Source organism: Heptranchias perlo, chromosome 34, assembly GCF_035084215.1.
Source record: "Heptranchias perlo isolate sHepPer1 chromosome 34, sHepPer1.hap1, whole genome shotgun sequence".
In the NCBI taxonomy this organism is placed as follows: Eukaryota; Metazoa; Chordata; class Chondrichthyes; order Hexanchiformes; family Hexanchidae; genus Heptranchias; species Heptranchias perlo.
Window position 1 is genome coordinate 13,577,459 of NC_090358.1, and position 19,226 is coordinate 13,596,684.

Sequence of the window (19,226 nt, forward strand, 5' to 3'; positions counted from 1 at the left end):
ATGCACTGTAACATTAGGCCAATATGCCTTTTTAATCATATTCAAGACTACATGCATGCTGTAATTACATACATTCCAAAACAATGTCAGCCGAATTACAGCAATCCATCAAGAAGCAGAGACTCTGCATTGTAATGAAACACGGAAGCTATCCACTCCCTAAACTTCTCTCTCTCCTCTTTCAAGTCCCTCCTTAAAACCTACCACTTTGACCAAACTTTTGGTCACCTGATCTAATATCTCTTTTTACGTGGCTCAGTTTCGAATTTTGTATGATGACGCTCCTATGAAGCGCCTTGGGACATTTTACTACGTGAAAGGCGCTATATAAATGCAAGTTGTTGTTGTTCTGGTTAATACAGCATCATGGAGAACAGACCAATTCCTTCTGTGATCAAGGTGCCCCATGTAATTCCCAAGTGTAGTATGGCCAAGAAGCTTACAACAGGTAACTTTCTCCTAGCTCCCCCACAGCTCTATTACCACTAGCTCTACGGAACATATTACCACACATGCCTATTGAAATTGAGTCAGAGTCAGATCAATCGTTAAAGAAAAATATTAAAGGGTATAGGGAAAAAGCATGGAAATGGGATTAGAGGGGATCGTTCCAATTTCAAGCTAACACTAGCACAAGCATGATGGGCCAAATACCCTCCTTCTGTGCTTAGATTTCTGAGATTCTAAGAGACTCGTAGTATTTGCTGCCGACAGCTTAGCTAACATTGGGAATTCATGTTGGCTTTGGTCTATAACATAGGGTTAAGTGCCTTTGTTCTAATGACCCTAAATAGATCCAGGTTATGTTTGCCGCAAGTGATATTCCCAGAGTGAACAGCAACAAGCTTAAAACAACTGCTGCAACTCAATCCGTACTTTAGGAAAACAACAAACCAATCTTCAAAATAAATCGAGTGTGGCAAGGTCAATTATGACTCAAGTAAATTGCACATTAGTCATAAAACATTTAGCTATCGATCCATTTTCAAATGAGTACATGAAATATCAAGGGTGAAATGTGACATTTTGGAATCAGGGGGCTGAACAAACCCCCAAGTTCAAACCACACATAAGCTTGCTGAAATCAGTGATGTAATCATTCCCTTCCACCTTTTCAAGGGATTGTGAATATGAATGTTGTAGAACTTAACGGTCCCTATGAATGGCCATCAAGTGTTCTCAGTGCCTCCGCCTCGCCCCTGCTGATGATCTCATCAGGTTCTGGTGGAGGATCCAAAGAGCTTTTCTTAAATAAGATGTTCCACAGTCAACGAGCGGAGACATTTTTTTTATTTGTTCATGGGATGTGGGCGTCGCTGGCAAGGCCAGCGTTTATTGCCCATCCCTAATTGCCCTTGAGAAGGTGGTGGTGAGCCCCCTTCTTGAACCGCTGCAGTCCGTGTGGTGAAGGTTCTCTCACGGTGCTGTTAGGTAGGGAGTTCCAGGATTTTGACCCAGCGACGATGAAGGAACGGCGATATATTTCCAAGTATATTTCCAACATCTCCAACTCATTTCCATTATTTTCAGTCCTTTGCAGCTGCTGTTCGTGGTATCCAATATGTATATTGGCTGCAGCAAAATGATCCACTGAAAGTCAGTTGCAAGTCTGCTTGAAATATTGACTTTGCATAAAACTACCACTTAAGTCAACTACATTGCCAAATGCAAGAGAGTTGTGATCAACTCACCGGGCTTTCTTTCAAATAAATAACACTTCCTGGAAGTGATGTGCTTGACTGTGAAGTGAGAAGTTACACAATAGCACTGCATGAGACATCAGAGCATCTCAACATCAACCATCTGTTGTTGAAGCACAAGAAATAGTGGTTTGCCATCTCCCTTGGAGGGGGTGGATTAAGTGAGATTCCTTTACAGTCAACTTGGTTCCAAGATGAACTGCCTGACAGTGGGAGAGTGGAATCATCTGTTTTCCAAAACAGTGCACAGTGTCAGTGCCAGTGCCAGTAAGTGGCCACTCTCTGACTGCCCGAAGTAGAATCAGATGCAGTACTATGGCTTAGTTGCAGATTTGCAGCAGTGAACATCCGAAACTGGAATCCACCAATGCTACACCAATGGGTTGGCCTACCATTTATGGACAGCTAGGTTAGACATTCCACTGGAATTATAGGGTGACCATCTTTGAGAAAAAGCATTAGTTTTTTTTTGTTGGGATGTACATAACCCAATATGAATTTGTTCAATGCGTCAATGGATCTCGTGTGTGACATCAGTGTTGAAAATGGCGCAATGTTCTTCCAACCCAAACTAATTTAAAAAGCTCACCAATTTGTGATCCACTCAATATGAGCTTAAATCATCCTTTGCCTTCAAAAGTCACTGGCAGAGTGACATTAGAATAGTCCCTCACTTACCACAATAAGTGTAAATGAGTTTGGAATCCATGAAGCGTACTTTGAGGTTATGCAGAACTGCAGGCTCATGGAGATAACTGAGTGCAGTGAGATCATTTTCACCCACAAGAATGTCAGGGTTCCGTAGAGGTGGAAGTTCCTTAGTTTTTGGATCAATTCTATATTGAGTTTCCTATAAAAAAAGATACAGGAAATTACATAGTTTAAAAGACAACAATGGAGTGATGGGGATGTCATGCATCAGTTACTCTTCCCATTGGACATAAAAGTGCTTTGGTGCTCCTTCAAGTGATGTTATTACTTCAGCACATGACATATTTTAGTTTTGTCTGATTACGTTCCTGTGAAGAGCCTTAGGGCGATTTACTACTTTAAAGGTGCTAAATAAAGGCAAGTTGTTAGAATCATGTAACCATTCTGTGATTCTAGCACGGAAAGAGGCCATTCGGCCCATCGAGTCCATGCCGGTTCTATGCAAGAGCAATCCAGCTAGTCCCACTCGCCCGTCCTTTCCCTGTAGCCCCGCAATTTTTTTCCTTTCAAGTACTTATCCAATTCCCTTTTCAAAGCCAGGATTGAATCTGCCTCCACCATCCCCTCAGGCAATGCATTCCAGATCATAACCACCAGCCGTGTAAAAAAGATTTTCCTCATGTCACCTTTGGTTCTTTTGCCAATCACCTTAAATCTATGTCCTCTGGTTCTTGGCCCTTCCACCAATGGGAACAGTTTCTCTCTATCTACTCTGTCTAGACCTTCATGATTTTGAATACCTCTATCAAATCTCCTCTCAACCTTCTCTGCTCTAAGGAGAACAACCCCAGCTTCTCCAGACTATCCACGTAACTGAAGTCTTTCATCCCTGGAACCATTCTAGTAAATCTCTTCTGCACCCTCTCTAAGGCCTTCACATCCTTCCTAAAGTACGGTGCCCAGAATTGGACACAATACTCCAGTTGTAGCCAAAACAGTGTTTTATAAAGGTTCATCATGACTTCCTTACTTTTGTATTTTATATCTCCATTTATAAAGCCCAGTATGCTTTTTTAACTGCTTTCTCAACCTGCCCTGCCACCTTCAACAATTTGTGCACATATACCCCCAGATCTCTGTTCCTGTACCCCTTTTAGAATTGTACCCTTTAGTTTATAATGCCTCTCCTCATTCTTCCTACCAAAACGTATCACTTTTCACTTCTCGGCATTAAATTTCATTTGCCACTTGTCCGCCCATTCCACCTGCCTATCTATGTCCTCTTTAAGTCTATTACTATCCTTCTCACTGTTCACTACATTTCCAAGTTTTGTGTCATCTGCAAATTTTGAAATTGTACCCTTTATACCCAAATTGTTGTTGTTGTTACGCCAATCAGAGCGTAATAGAAATTCTAAAAATGGTTGCTTCTCGGTAGTCAAGTATCAGTTAATATGGTGATATTGAAGTATTTCGTGGTAATATTGAAGTATTTCGTGGTAATATTGAAGTATTTCCACAAAGTTAGACAAGGAACTCTTAAGTAGAGAGAAAAAGTTCGCAGAAAATTATTAGATGGTCAAATTTCGCAGTCAGCTGATGAGTCATCAAATAAATCCTTGTTTTCCTTCCCCCTTCAAATTAGCAAAGAAAGAAGAACTATTATGGATCTATCTTTGGACCGGCGAGAAAGAAAGAAGGTTGTTGTCACTGCCAATCTCTAATTTTTAAATCATGTTTATAATTCATTGAAATTTCTATTCAATGGCATTTCATTATCTGTCCTTACAGTCACAGAATAAAGTGATAATGTTAAGCTTGACCAAGCTCAAGCAGAACATCCCATCATTTGGAAATATGGCTCTATGGTGGCCCGGTGGTGGGGACCAGAAGAACGCCATGGAAATGCTACCCCAAAATATTTAACAGCATGGAGCCTTTACTGATAACCCTACTTTAGCTGAACGCAAATTTATTAAGTTTTACTTGTTCAATTACTAACAAGTCAAAGTTACTGGAATAAAATGCCATCAGCATTGCCCTGTAGCAGTAAGCCATTTACAACGTGGGTGCCATAAAAAGAAATCCAGCCAAACAGAAGCTTGGGAGAACGCAGGCACAATGTCACAATAAGCAACACCACCAGATGCACTTGTGCCAGCGGAGAGCCAATTAGCAGCTCTTCAGGTTTCAAACTTTGTCCCAGACACCAAATCCCAATATTAACTGGGATGAAGGGAGAGTGATTCAGCAATACTGGAGGTCACACAATTAGGCAAACAGGATTAAGAGACAATGGAATACCAAAAGGCCTGACACCCTTACTTCCTAAGCTTCTTTAGAATTTCATTATGCTCCCTGCTCAATGGCTACTGACTGAATTAAAACCTATATTAATTAGGCCTACCCTTGGACTTGATTTCAGCTCCCAGTGTTTACATAAAGCACATGCGGAATTAAAAAAGTTTGTTGCAGACATAAACAGATGACGACGCTGTAATGGTATCAAGGGATTCAAAAATATAAACCATAACAGACAAACTCAGGTAGTGGAGAGCAAGTGGAACAGTGAATTAGTGGGCTGTTGTTTTTTTTTAATCTCTCTGGGACCTGTGCTTGAATCGAGCCCAAACTGATGGGATGAAAAGTCTCTGCTGGCTGTAAGGATTCAAAGTGAAATAGGTTTGGACAATTCAATAGTCTCAATTCAAGTCCTAATGGGTGTGGTCCTCAACATAATTTGGCGCTAATTCGCCATCTCAAATCAGAAAACCCAAAAGAATGGCTAACGTGAGAAATGAAAAATTCATACTAGTGCAGTAGAAGATACAGTTCTGCGGCGGGGTTTAGGGGCAGCATATAGAGAACTTTACTCTTTAGCTGACTGTGTTTTAACTGGATACCAACAATGAGTACTTGAAATAGGTACGTGTTCTATTTCCCAGCAGTGACATAAATTCACCCCCTAAAAAGAAAAGGAAAGGCACATTCCAAGATTAGATCACAGCTTTGAAATTGCTCCTTTCTATCAGTTATTCAAAACGCATATTGCACATTATGGTGGTCATTCATTTTACAACGGTTACTTTTTTTTTGTCCGTGGTTTGGAAGCTGTAAAAGGTAACAAGGTTTGGATAAAAGCCCCCCTGGCAATCGGTTATTCATTTTTAATAGTCACTTCAGGCTTCAGTGTTTAGTTGAGGAGGGTTTCTGCAGTAAATCAGCAGCTGAAAGAAGCATCATCGGAGCAGGGTATTAAAGGGTCATTTTCTTCATGAAAAAAGATGTTTGGCCAATCTTTTTTTTGTTTGGGGAGGGAGTAGAGCCATTCGCCATTCATCAGGGATGTTAGATGCAAGTGGTCCAATGGCATTTTTCAACACAATCAAAAGCAAAATACTGCGATGCTGGAAATCTGAAATAAAAACAGAAAATGCTGGAAATACCCAGCAAGTCAGGCAACATCTGAGGAGAAAGAAGCAGAGTTAGCATTCCAGTTCTGACAAAAGTTCATCGACCTGAAAGAAGTGAAAGATTTAACAGTTTTTAAGCAAGTACAGAGTCAGGCAAAGCGGGGGGTGGGGTGGAGTGGGGGTGGGGTGGAGTGGGGGTGGGGCGGAGTGGGGGTGGTACTTGGGAGCACGAAGCACCAGAGGTCCGACAGAAAATACTTCAGACGATTGTATACAGTCTCTTGTTAATTCAAAATCACTCAATTCAAATTCACTTTGGTTTTTGTTCTAAAAAGCCTACTGTTCTATGATTTTAAATACTTAATTTGAATTTTTTTTTGGTGCAAAAATAAAAACAACTTTGAATTAACAGGAGTAGACAGCACTGTCCTTTTCAGACTGGATTGTGTCAGAAATAAGGAACTCTCCTTTGTGCACTGTACATGAGGCATTAGAAGGGAAGCTCTCTGTACCAGAGTGAGACATCCCCATTTTGATTTCTGGTTCTACCAAGTCCTCCCCTTTTGCCTGACTCTGCATTTGCTTCAAAACTGTTAAATCTTTCACTTCTTCCAGTTCTGACGAAAGGTCATCGACCTGAAACGCTAACTCTGCTTCTTCCTCCACAGATGCTGCCTGGCTTGTTGAGTCTTTCCAGCATTTTCTGTTTTTATTTCAGATTTCCAGTGTCCGCAGTATTTTGCCTTTCCTTTAGTATAAGATCCCTACATGTACGGATTCATTATTTTTGTTTAAAACCAGAAGGTCTCGGCTTGGTCTGTATGACGGAGGGGGAACCTGCTGGAGTGTATCCCCAGTATGATTGTGATGGAGAGCATCACTGAACATTTGCAGATTCTAATCCCCTATTCGTGTGACGTAGTATGGGAAGGAAAAAAAACTAATCTCTCTAAGTCAGCATTAATAAACTCAGTGTCACGCCGTGCGTTGTAATAGCTGCCAGCTCACAATCCACCGCTGATTTAACACCTAGGGCTTCAATTTACCTGGTCATCCTCCAATTTCAGATGAAGCACTGTGTGTCCTGGTTTGTAGTCTTTGAGGAGCTCAGCAGATTTCCAGACCTCCTCTGCATCAGGGATCCAAACCCTGGCAAACTGCAACACACAAGAGAATAGGGACAGTTTGAGAATAAATTCTGTGAAGTGAAGTGAGATAGGGCACTAAATGGCCCTCAAATGTACCAGCTGCACTATCAAATATCCTGCACACCCTTCCTGACACAGGCTGGGAAATCCACCTCGGGGCCTGTCAAAGCAGAACCAGTTTTCTAGATGTTGATATACTCTAGTCATGGTTGTAGTGCCCAGTGAGTGGTTCATTCAGCACGAGTCTCATCCTATTTAGTTCCACTTGCAGGATTTGCGACAGTTGTATTGCCCACATAAACTTGGTGAAACTGATTGAATCCTGATATGCACGTGCTGGTCACTGCAATGACACACATACGGAGATGGTCCAGGTCATGCCTACAGTTTAAAAATATATGAGGTGATAATATATGTGGTAATGGGAAGTTTAATTTTCCCTTTATTAAAGAAATACCATTAAACTTTCCACTACACTACAGCTTCAATTGCATGTATTAAAATAGACAGTTAATAGCCTGCACAACATTATGAAGCACAAACCAATGCAAAGCAACCTTCTAGAAGATTCAGTAGAGCTGGGTTTCCCCAATTATTGGAAACAGAGCACAAAGCACCAGACGTCTGACAGAAAATACTTCAGGCTGTTATATATAGTCTATTATTAATTCAAAATCACTCAATTCAAATTCAAATTTTTTTTAGCACTAAAAAAGCCTACTGTTCTATGATTTTAAATACTTCATTTGATTTTTTTTGGTGCAAAAATAAAAACAGCTTTGAATTAACAGGAGTAGACAGTATTGTCCTTTTCAAACTGGATTGTGTCAGAAATAAGGAACTCTCCTTTGTGCACTGCACGAGGCATTAGAAGGGAAGCCCTCTGTACCAGAATGCGACATCCCCATTTTGATTTCTGATGCTCCAAGTACCAGAATTTGGGTACGACTATGAGCAATGAATAGATAGAAAACAATGCGCAAATCGGCCAGCAACTTATAGCGAAGAGATATCCCATGAATAGCGAATCGCCACAAGTTGCTGGCTGATTTGCCATTAGATTCGCGAATACGGCATCTCGCACTTAACCGTCCCGGTGATTTTCATGAAGTTGCTGCATTTGCACATTAATTGCCCATTAAACTCGCCACAGAAAGTTAAGTCTAATAATTAAGTGTAACGATGTGATAATTGTTAATGACTGCCAATCACACCTCTCTTGCCCAGAAAGTGAACAATTATAAGTGTGGAGTTCCATTCCTTCAGGTTGTGAATTATTTTAGGAAGATTTTTTAAAATGTCAAATTTTAATTTTTTTTCTTACTTTTCTATCATTTTTTTTCCCCTCTCTTAATCCAATCTTTCTTTCCCTCTCCTTATTTCTCTTTCTGTCCTTGATTTGATATTAAATTCACCCACCCATTCTTTCTTTAAGAAAATAACTGATTTGTTTCTAAATTGACTAGGCTGCTTTCTGTAAACCTTAAAAATGTTTTGCTAGTGAGTGTAAAATATGAAAGTTTTTCAGTAGGACTCCAAGTTATGTGTATGACTTGTATCTTCTGCTACACGTAGGTTTGGTTTGTGTGGGGGCGGGGGGGTCCTTCCACTGTTTATTTCTCAATCCTTTAATCGCATTGGTTACGGAGATACACTGTTTGTTCCATTGATCACCAAGGTCCCAGATACCCCGTTGCCCTTGCTGCGTCGTTATCAGCTCGCACTTCCAGCAACTTTGTGGGCAATTTTTTTTAAAACCTAAACGTGCAATAATAAATCTAATTAATGGGACACACCGTGAGTTGCCCCACTCCAGCAAAATCTGGCCCATTCTGTCGCACAGTAAATCATGTTTACCCATCAACCCTATTCTCATTGCCTTAGGTTAGCTCTCGACCCCCAGAATGTTAAATTTAAAATCCTCATCCTCGTTTTCAAATCCTTCCATAGTCTCGACCCCTTCCCCTCAACCCTTGTAATCTCCTCCATTCCTAAATCCCCCCTCAAACATTCCAGGGTCATTTTAACCTAACCCGCCCAGTACTGATATTGTCCACAGGTTTTTGTCAGTCTCATATGTTGGGAGGAGTCAATAAGTGCTTCATTACATATAAACATTAATGGACAAAATTTGACCATCATCTCTAATAGCTTCATGGATAAGACCTGATGAGTGAATTATCCCAGCCAGATCACATAGTTCACCCAGAGAAGTCTCTAAAATAGCACTCACTTTAATAGCTGTTTAACTCAAGAATCCATCTGCATCTGCAAGGCTCATTTGTTTTAAACACTTTTCCAATGAAACTTCATGGACTACAAGATCCCATTAGGTAAGCCAGTGCTGTCCAAGCTATTCATCTCAGTGAGTCACATAGATGTACACCATGGAGCCTTTGAAGCCATATTTAAAGTTTAAATTGATGTTCCTATTAATTTCCATCCATCTTTAGCTGCTGATAATAAATCTTTGTGTTCGGATTTAGAATTTATCCACCAATAAGGCAATTGAACTACAATAAGCCCTTTCCAAACCGCCCAGTCCCATAAAATTCAAATGAAACAAAGCAGCAAATAAGAAATAGAAACACAAAGTGGCCCAAGTTTTCTGGCCTTCAAAGGTGGAGTTGACCGGGATCAGAGTGGTCTACTGATCAGAGTCTGGACACCCCTAAGACAAACTAATGTTAAACAGTATTAGGCCATTTAGATTTGGAGCAGCTGAGCTCTAACTTCTTTGCTAAACAACGCTTAAGTGGGAGTGCTGCCAGTTTCTTCCCTTTAACATGTACATCATCATTTTGGAAACCGAGCTCAATGTTTTCACACACTGGTTTCTGTTTTGATTTTTTTTTCTGAATTATTTTTTCCAAATATAAAGAGGTAATCAGCATTTCAAAAAGATCTGGACCAATGAAGCAAATGGGCTAAAGAATGGTGCAAGGCTTTTAATGTGGAGCAGTAAGGTAATGCATACTGGAAACAGGAAACATCTAAACCATCAGCAAAGGTAGAAAAGAAAAATGATTAAGCTGCATTTGTTGAACATTTCCTGAAGGTTTCCAAGTCAATATGAATCGGTTATCAACAACATACCAGGGCACATATCCAGAGTATTTGCCTAAAGATTGAAATAAATTATTTGTAATGCTGTGGGCTCCCCACTTTCAAAATTCAGTGATGCATGATTGGAGACAGTTCAGAGAAGTGCAACAGAGATAGTTTGACTTAAGGCTCTGAAGTATGAGAATCACAACTGAATTTCTGACTAAGGTGAAGCTACCGATCAAAGGACAATGCAGACTAAAGACAAATGGATTCCAAACTGGTAAAAAAGGATTATGTTCCCTCCCCCCCGCCCACCCCTCTCTCTCATCCCCCACAAACCAAACCTGCGTGTAGCAGAAGATACAAGTCATACACATAACTCGGAGCCATATTGAAAAACCTTCATATTTTGCACTCACTAGCAAAACATTTTCAAGGTTTACAAAAAGCAGTCTAGTCAATTTAGAAATATACCAGATATTTTCTTAAAGAAAGAATGCACCACAAAATAGGAGGAGTTGCTTCAGTATAGAGATCAATGAGACTCCACCCATCCATCTCCTGTTTCTAGCAGTACCTCAGACAGCATTTGGAAACCACATAATTTAAAAGCTTGGAATTATATTCATATTTGCACAGAACTGCAGCAAGCTGAGGCAGTAAGCTACAGTAGAGTCTTGTGCTAATGTGGCATTCCCTTGAGGCGATAAAAGCAAAAGAATTTTGGAAACTGGGCTCCGAGTGGATCAGCAAATGGGTTCATCAGCATCGTCCCGATGAGCAGGAAGAATGCCCAATAAAACATAAAAGTTACAAAACAGTTACTGATGGCCATATAAAGATCAACAACAAAAATGATTTGTAAAGAAAACTTGAGATATGAAATTGCTGACATTTCTCAGCACTTTCACTGTACGTACTCCTGGCAAGATCCCATATTTATGGACTGGGGAAGAAATTACAGTTTTTGTCGTCATTGGCCAGTTGGTTGTCATGCTCCCCCGCTGCAAAAGATAAATATTCCAGATCCAACCTCACATCTGGTTAACCCCAATTGTCAAGACCTGCCAAACCACATGGCTGGTCACTGCCTCCAAACCGCTGCCACTCTTCACCTGATTCAAAGGGCTTAGAAACCATTCCTGGACAATCAGAGAATATGCTGAGACTTATCCAAGTGCATCACCTCCCATACAGTAGCAAAGAGATCATTTCTCTGCTCAAGCAGCAAAACCAGCATCCAAAAGACACTGCCTTGTGTAAACATCACATGGTTAGCAGGTATTAGAAAACACCCCAATGACGACGGCAGCACCCAAAATTCCAAATGGAACATTTTTCCACTTTTGGCCCCAAGTGTCAGCACTCCCAGGTCAACTGTAGCACCAGGTATAGTCAGAGGAGTTCACTGGCTGGCACCATGAGTTGGTCACTCTTCTTTTATAGTAGACTGGCTTTGAGTCCAGTAAAGACAGATACCAGGATCCTCCAGAAAACGAGCGCATGCAGCCTCATTCAAATTGCTGGCAGCCATTGACCCACAACTTAAAAACGGCCACAGATGGACACAAGTTGGCACTGACTTTGTAATCTTACACAGGGAGGGATAATGTTGGTGCGGAAAATTGAAAATTTCATAAATCGATGAGGGAGGTTTGCTTTACATTGAACCTGTAAACAATGTTACAACACCAAGTTATAGTCCAACAATTTTATTTGAAAATCACAAGCTTTCGGAGGCTTCCTCCTTCGTCAGGTGAATGTCAGGAAATCCTTGAACCTTTCGCATTTATATTCAGAGAACAATACCTGGTGATTACAGATAATCATTCCAACTGCCCGTTGTCAAGGCAATCAAAGTGTTCAGACAGAGAGGTGTTACCTACAGGACCACCGAATAAACAAACGGCCAGAACACAAAACAGAGAGAGAGAGGGAGAAACATCTGAAAGGAAGAGAAAGACTGAAAATGACCCGTTGAATTAAAAACAGATAACTTTTATTCGCTGGTGGGGTTACGTGTAGCGCAACATGAACCCAAGATCCCGGTTGAGGCCGTCCTCATGGGTGCGGAACTGGGCTGCATTGAACCTGGCAGCTCTTGATGCCAGTACTGGGTATTTAAAGAGCCAACATCATCAACCCAGTGAGCAGTAAAATAAAGTTTACAAAAATATTATAATCTTAAAACCATACGGTGGTTCCCGAGTAAATTTCCCTTCACTCTCCCCCAAAAATCTTCCTTAACCTCAGGTGCACCAGTATAAATATTTCCAAACATTGATCTGATTTATATTCCCCATGTGTCATTAATCATTATTCAGGCCTAAGGTAATGTAACTTTGTAACCAGCCACGACACAAGACTGACATGGGGCCACAATGCCTATGTTATTTTCCCATCGCTTCTTGTGATGAAATGTCTTGTGCCTGCTAATGGGGACCCCCTCCCCCCAAACCTGGCAGACTGTGGGTCGTCGTAATGTGAGAAATAACAGGCATTAGCCAGACGCCATTGTGTGGCACCTTGGTAACATTAACCCACAAAGTCTGGAAGGAAATAGCTGCTGGTGTGTTGAACATAGCGGGAGGCAACTCTCACTGAAAGCTTGGTAACTCCGTGTGCAGCAGACAGAAAGATAAAGGCAACAAGGACGAAGGTGAAGAGAAATAGCTGTCTAGAGAGCGTATTCTAAGATGCATACACAAAACACAAAAGTAATGGTTCTGTTAGGATGGTCCATAAATTGGTTATCATCTGGATGGAATGAGACAGTCCTTGACATTATGTGACCAAATGTGATCAGTGGTTCAGTTACATGAAGCAGTGAATGTATTTCATGGTAATTCAATGATGTGAAGTGCTTTGGGACATTGGACACATGTGATAAGGAGCTCTTTAAATGTTAGTTCTTAAATTTCGATTTGAAGATAATAGTAAAACTGGTATTGTGTTACTTGGATTACAGGTCAGTCAGCTGACAATTTAACAGTTTAACATAATACATTGGCAAACAGTTTAACATAATACATTGGCATAATGAAGGCTAATGAATTTCTATTCAGATAACTGATCAGTATTTGAGTACAGGAGTAGAGAAGGGGAGGGAGAGAAGGGGAGAGAGGGAGGGAGAGAGGGAGGGAGGGAGGGAGGGAGGGAGGGAGGGAGGGAGGGAGGGAGGGAGGGAGGGAGAGAAAAAGAGAAGGGAAGAAAGAGAGAGAGAAAGAAAGAGAGAAGGAAAGAGAGAGAGAGAGAGAGAGAGAGAGAGAGAGAGAAAGAACGAGAGAAGGAAAGAGAAAGAGAAAGAAAGAGAGAAGGAAAGAGAGAGAGAGAAAGAGAAAGAAAGAGAGAAGGAAAGAGAGAGAGAAAGAGAGAGAGAGAAAGAGAGAGAGAAAGAGAGAGAGAAAGAGAGAGAGAAAAAAAGAGAGAAAAAGAGAGAGAAAAAGAGAGAGGGGCGACGAGGGCGGGGTGGGCAACGAGGGCGGAGGGAGACGAGGGAGGGAGATGAGGGGGGAGGGAGGGAGGGAGATGAGGGGGGAGGGAGATGAGGGGGGAGGGAGGGAGGGAGGGAGATGAGGGGGGAGGGAGGGAGGGAGATGAGGGGGGAGGGAGGGAGGGAGATGAGGGGGGAGGGAGGGAGGGAGATGAGGGGGGAGGGAGGGAGGGAGATGAGGGGGGAGGGAGGGAGGGAGATGAGGGGGGAGGGAGGGAGGGAGATGAGGGGGAGGGAGGGAGGGAGATGAGGGGGAGGGAGGGAGGGAGATGAGGGGGAGGGAGGGAGGGAGATGAGGGGGAGGGAGGGAGGGAGGGAGGGAGATGAGGGGGAGGGAGGGAGGGAGATGAGGGGGAGGGAGGGAGGGAGGGAGGGAGATGAGGGGGAGGGAGGGAGGGAGGGAGATGAGGGGGAGGGAGGGAGGGAGATGAGGGGGAGGGAGGGAGGGAGATGAGGGGGAGGGAGGGAGGGAGGGAGATGAGGGGGAGGGAGGGAGGGAGGGAGATGAGGGGGAGGGAGGGAGGGAGATGAGGGGGAGGGAGGGAGGGAGATGAGGGGGAGGGAGGGAGGGAGATGAGGGGGAGGGAGGTAGGGAGATGAGGGGGAGGGAGGGAGGGAGATGAGGGGGAGGGAGGGAGGGAGATGAGGGGGAGGGAGAAACGCAAGCGTGAGAGAAAATAAAAAATCGATCTACAGTAGATTTCATTTCATCAAAAATATTAAGTGCCACAATGGAATGAATGGTGTTTATGAAATACTAGCTTGTTTTGACTGAGATATTCTGATGCGTTCAATAATACTAGTACTTCAAAGTCAATTTAAAATGTTAACAATCTCAGGTCAGTGGCCTTGGATCAGTTTTTACAATGTCAGATGTGTTGCACTGACCAGCTTACAATAAAACCAACTCCTTGGATCTTACGTGGAATTTTTTTTTATTTTTACAGATGTCTATTTGAAATTTTGCACGAGTTGAGGACATTCCCATTCCATACCCTAACCGCTCAGAGCACTGCGTACTCTAACTGCCCATCTTAATGCCCGTGGCCAGTCGCAGCCTGTGGTTAAAGTGATTACCTTTTTCATGGAGGCATCTGCCTATTTTCCATTCTACTATTACAGTTAAGCTTCCTCTGTCAACAAACACAAGTAATTGTGAACTGCAGGCACCAGACAGTGAATTCATAGATCAGATAAGACGTAGTTTCAGGGTGTTTTCCTTAGACTGAGTTAGCGATGGGGAGGGGAAACATTAAGAACAGGTCATATCGCAATTAATTTTACTCCAATTATTACAATGTAGAGGACAACACCCCTTGGACTGCTCAGTCGGTTAATGTACTAGCTGCTGTGCTATCGACCCATGTAGATCAGGAAGGTGCCTGGTTCTAGCCCTGCTTTTAGCTTCATTAGCTGATCTCAGCTGGGGTCGCAGTTAGGGGGAAGTTGCTAAAATTGGCCTCCCTGCCCGTGGGCAAGAGAGGAGGGGGGAATAAATCAATCAACTTCTGATTGCTGTCCACTGATGCCTGCTGAAAGGAGGGGGTGAGGAGGAGGAAGAGGCAGCAAAGGAAATTGTATCCCACCATGCATCACCACTTTCAGGTAAGGAGGGAGAAAACTAAATGGAAAAAATTTGCAAAGAAAATATCAGGAACCAACACTCAATCATTGGAGACTAGACTTAATTTATTTACTTGGTCGAACTGCCCCTTCCTGCAGATATGATTCGAGGCAGCTGAGTTCATTCCTGTGCAGTTTCCAGTTGTAGGTTTTTCATGCTAGAATTCAAGTAGCTTATTTTCTGTTTTTCAATTCCCTTACTAATTTCACTCAATAGAATTATCAAGAGCCAGAGAAAGCTGCGAGATTGTTTCCCTATTATTGTAAACAAGATCATTCTGCCCTAATAATCTATTTAAGGACAGAACTATCTAAAACTGTTTCTGCTTCCCAGTAGACATGCTGCACTGGGATGTACCATTACTACAGAGTCTCCGCTCAGTGTGGCACTATCTCCTGGGCTCCCCAAACGGACTGTCCCAACCTACTGATGTGGGAACAAAGCACTGTGTGACATTGCAGCAATCACATCATCCCACATCAAAGTTCAGTCATATTTGGACTCTCAATGGGAAGTGAAATTCCTTCTGCTGAGAAGTTGAGAGAAAGTGTCAGGATGAAGAAATCCCATTTTGTACCAACACCTACTTTCTTTTGTTGCTAAAATTAATCAACACAAGGAGTTTGGCTCCCTAAATCTCCCAGCCGCCTGAGGTAGAAATTTGAAGAGAGCCCTGGGTTATTGAGACTTTTTATGCGCGTCATGAAATCCGACAACTGAGAGAGTTCAAAAGGCACTGTCCTCAAGAGTGCTTGGTGAATCTTTTACGGTTTGGGAAGGGATAAGAGCCAAGCATCATTTCTCTCATGATATCAGACACAAGTAACATGAGGATGTGTTTCAATGTAATTTATATCATTGTTCGCAAGAAATAGTCGGTCATATAATTGTTCATGTACCCTTAAAAATAATTATATATAGTATAAACACTCCTGTATTGGCAGAAGAGGTTGATGTTGAGGTCAAAAGAATCAGATTAAAGCAACTAAAATTTGTTAATTCACCTCAGTTAAGCTGTTATCTGGGCGGAAATCATGCGGAAACACCTGATGTTTAAATAATTTTCCTTCTACCTCCTTCAGGTTCCCCTCATGCTAAACACTACTCCTTGACTGAAAAGGAAGTCAGGGAACCTCTTGCCAGGGATCTGCCAAAACCATTCCCAAACTTACCACTAGGAGGCAAGAGCAGTGCAAGTAAAATCTACGTCCAGTTTCTGTTGGTTGAAGAGAGGCTGAGGACAACCTGCGTACAGCAGGCCCATGGACACGGTGCTGCGATATCGGCCCACGCGTGGGGCGCTGCATCGTTGGGCCACTGTAGAGCACAAAATGCACCAAACTGGTAAGCCTGTGCATAGCATGCCTCCGTACACTATGCTGCATTGCCAGGCCTTCACATAGAGGAGGGGGTGGGGGTAGCGGTGGAAAAAGAGGGTCTGAATGTTTAAATGACAGGAGTATCTTTGGGAGTTCACATGTGCGATTAGATGGAATAAACTCAGCACAATGACTGCAGGATGTGGGGAGAGGGAACAGGGAGCCAAGATGGCAGAAGAGAACGGCCTTAGTAAAAACTGCATGACGTCCTATGGAGCTGATAACGGCTCTGTTCATTTTGGGAAGCACAGGTCAGTTTACCACAAGCTGAAACCTGGCCCTTCTTTTCCACTGGGGGCAAAGTGCTTGCTCCAGAGTAAATGAGTTTCTAGTAGCGGAAGTATAGCCATTACATCATGTGATGAAGCCTCCCGCAATATGTCCAACCAGAGCTAGCGATAATAATTGTGGCTGATTTTTCTCCTCTCTAATGCAGAGGCACTGAGGCCAATTGTAGAACTGGCCCTGTCCCAGAGATCAGCAGGAACCAGGAATCAAGCCTGGGACTCATGTTCTACATGACTCCTTCCCACATCATGCAGTGCATCTTACACCCGCCTAGTGATGTTGGGTGAGGGATAAATATTGGTCAGGACACCAGGGAGAACTCCCCTGCACTTCTTCAAATAGTGCCATGGGATTTTTTATGTCCACCTGAGAGGGCAGACAAAGCCTCAGAACTGCACTGGGAGTGTCAGCCCCAATTGTGCCCAAGTCTCTCGAGTGGGACTTGAACTCCCAACTTTCTGACTCAGAGACAAGAGCGCTGCCGACGGCTGACACAGATGAAGTACAAATGCCCCTCCCTTTGCTCCCAGGCTGGTTGATTTAATATCTAATTAAATTGGGCTCTGGTCAGTTTTCACATCTTATTAAATTTAGAACTATTCTACTCTTAATTACAAGCAGATAAAAAACGGAGATAAATTTAATTGTACACCAGGATTTTCTTAATTTTGACACAAGGTCATGCAGCATGGTTTCCGTTTGGAAAGGGCTGCCCAGTGTGGCTCTTATAGAACAACTGTCCATCAAATCTTCCCCTCTGCTGTGGTCCCGTGAAGCAGGTAAAATTGACACAACAGCTCAGTGAAGTTCAGCAAAGAATGTCAGACTCCGAACACACATCCAAGACACTACACAACATTATGATGCTGCAAATGGTCAAATTCAATGTATTACTGAGCTGCGACATTGGTTGTGTTCTTGAGAACAATAATGGGGGGTGGAAATAGATTTTTTTTAAATATGAAATTTTAAAAAATAATAAACTGGAAATGGTTATCAGCTTGATCAAAATCTGAAAGAGAAAGACAGGCATCTGGTTCAGGTAGGTCCTTTCTACAGACCTATCAATTGCTGACTGACCTTGCTGTGAATTCCAGAATTCACAACTTTTTTGGGGTTGAATAAAAGTTGATTATACTTGTTCATAAGTAAATGTATACTCGTTGGACATCAGTCGAAAGAGCAGTCATCTCTACAGCCTCTCCTATTATTGTCTCCAGCCAGACAGTAGATGGTGCAATTAATTTGAAGATGAAAAGCAGTGACTAAGAGGTCAATCACACAGCAGTGCTCAAGCTGGGATCCATTATTAAGGAAGTGGTAACATGGCATTTAGAAAATCATAATATGATTAGGCAGAGTCAACATGGTTTTATGAAAGGGAAATCGTGTTTGACAAATTTATTAGAGTTTTTTGAGGATGTAACTAGCAGGGTAGATAAAGGGGAACCAGTGGATGTCGCATATTTGGATTTTCAAAAGGCATTCAATAAGGTGCCACACAAAAGGTTGTTACGCAAGGGCTCTTGGGGTTGGGGGTAATATATTAGCATGGATAGAGGATTGGTTAACGGACAGAAAACAGAGAGTAGGGATAAACGGGTCATTTTCAGGTTGGCAGGCTGTAAGTAGTGGGGTACCCGTAAGGCGTAAGGATCAGTGCTTGGTCCTCAGCTGTTTACAATCTATATTAATGACTTAGATGAAGGGACCGAGTGTAATGTAACCAAGTTTGAAGACTATACAAAGCTAGGTGGGAAAGTAAGCTGTGAGGAGGACACAAAGAGTCTGCAAAGGGATATAGACAGGTTAGGTGAGTGGAGAAGAAGTTGGTAGATGGAGTATAATATGGGGAAATGTGAGGCTATTCACTTTGGTAGAAAGAATAGAAAAACAGAATATTTTTTAAATGGTGAGCAACTATTAAATGTTGGTGTTCAGAGAGATTTGGGTGTCTTCATACAAGAAACACAAAAAGTTAGCATGCAGGTACAGCAAGCAATTAGGAAGGCAAATGGCATGTTGGCCTTTATTGCAAGGGGATTGGAATACAAGAGTAATGACGTCTTACTACAATTGTTCAGGGCTTTGGTGAGACCTCACCTGCAGTACTGTGTACAGTTTTGGTCTCCTTATCCAAGGAAGGATATACTTGCCTTAGAGGCAGTGCAACGAAAATTCACTAGATTGATTACTGGGATGAGAGAGTTGTCCTATGAGGTGAGATTGAGTAGAATGGGCCTATACTCTCTGGAGTTGCGAATGAGAGGTGATCTCATTGGAACATATAAGATTCTGAGGGGGCTTGACAGGGTAGATGCTGAGAGGTTGTTTCCCCTGGCTGGAGAGTCTAGAACTAGGAGGCATAGTCTCAGGATAAGGTGTCGGCCATTTAAGACTGAGATGAGGAGGAATTTCTTCACTCAAGAGGGTTGTGAATCTTTGGAATTCTCTACCCCAGAGGGCTGTGGATGCTGAGTTG

General features: G+C 42.5%; 1 protein-coding gene across 1 annotated transcript in view; it reads right to left on the minus strand.

Annotated features, from left to right (window-relative positions):
* The window catches only part of myo5aa (myosin VAa), a 161,308-nt gene that overhangs the window by 106,940 nt on the left and 35,142 nt on the right, over positions 1-19,226 (minus strand). The window contains exons 2-3 of the mRNA XM_067971455.1: positions 6,811-6,921; positions 2,379-2,550 (exon numbers count right to left, since the gene is read on the minus strand). Coding sequence (XP_067827556.1) covers positions 2,379-2,550; positions 6,811-6,921 — 283 coding nt within the window. The remainder of the gene's footprint in view (positions 1-2,378; positions 2,551-6,810; positions 6,922-19,226) is intronic.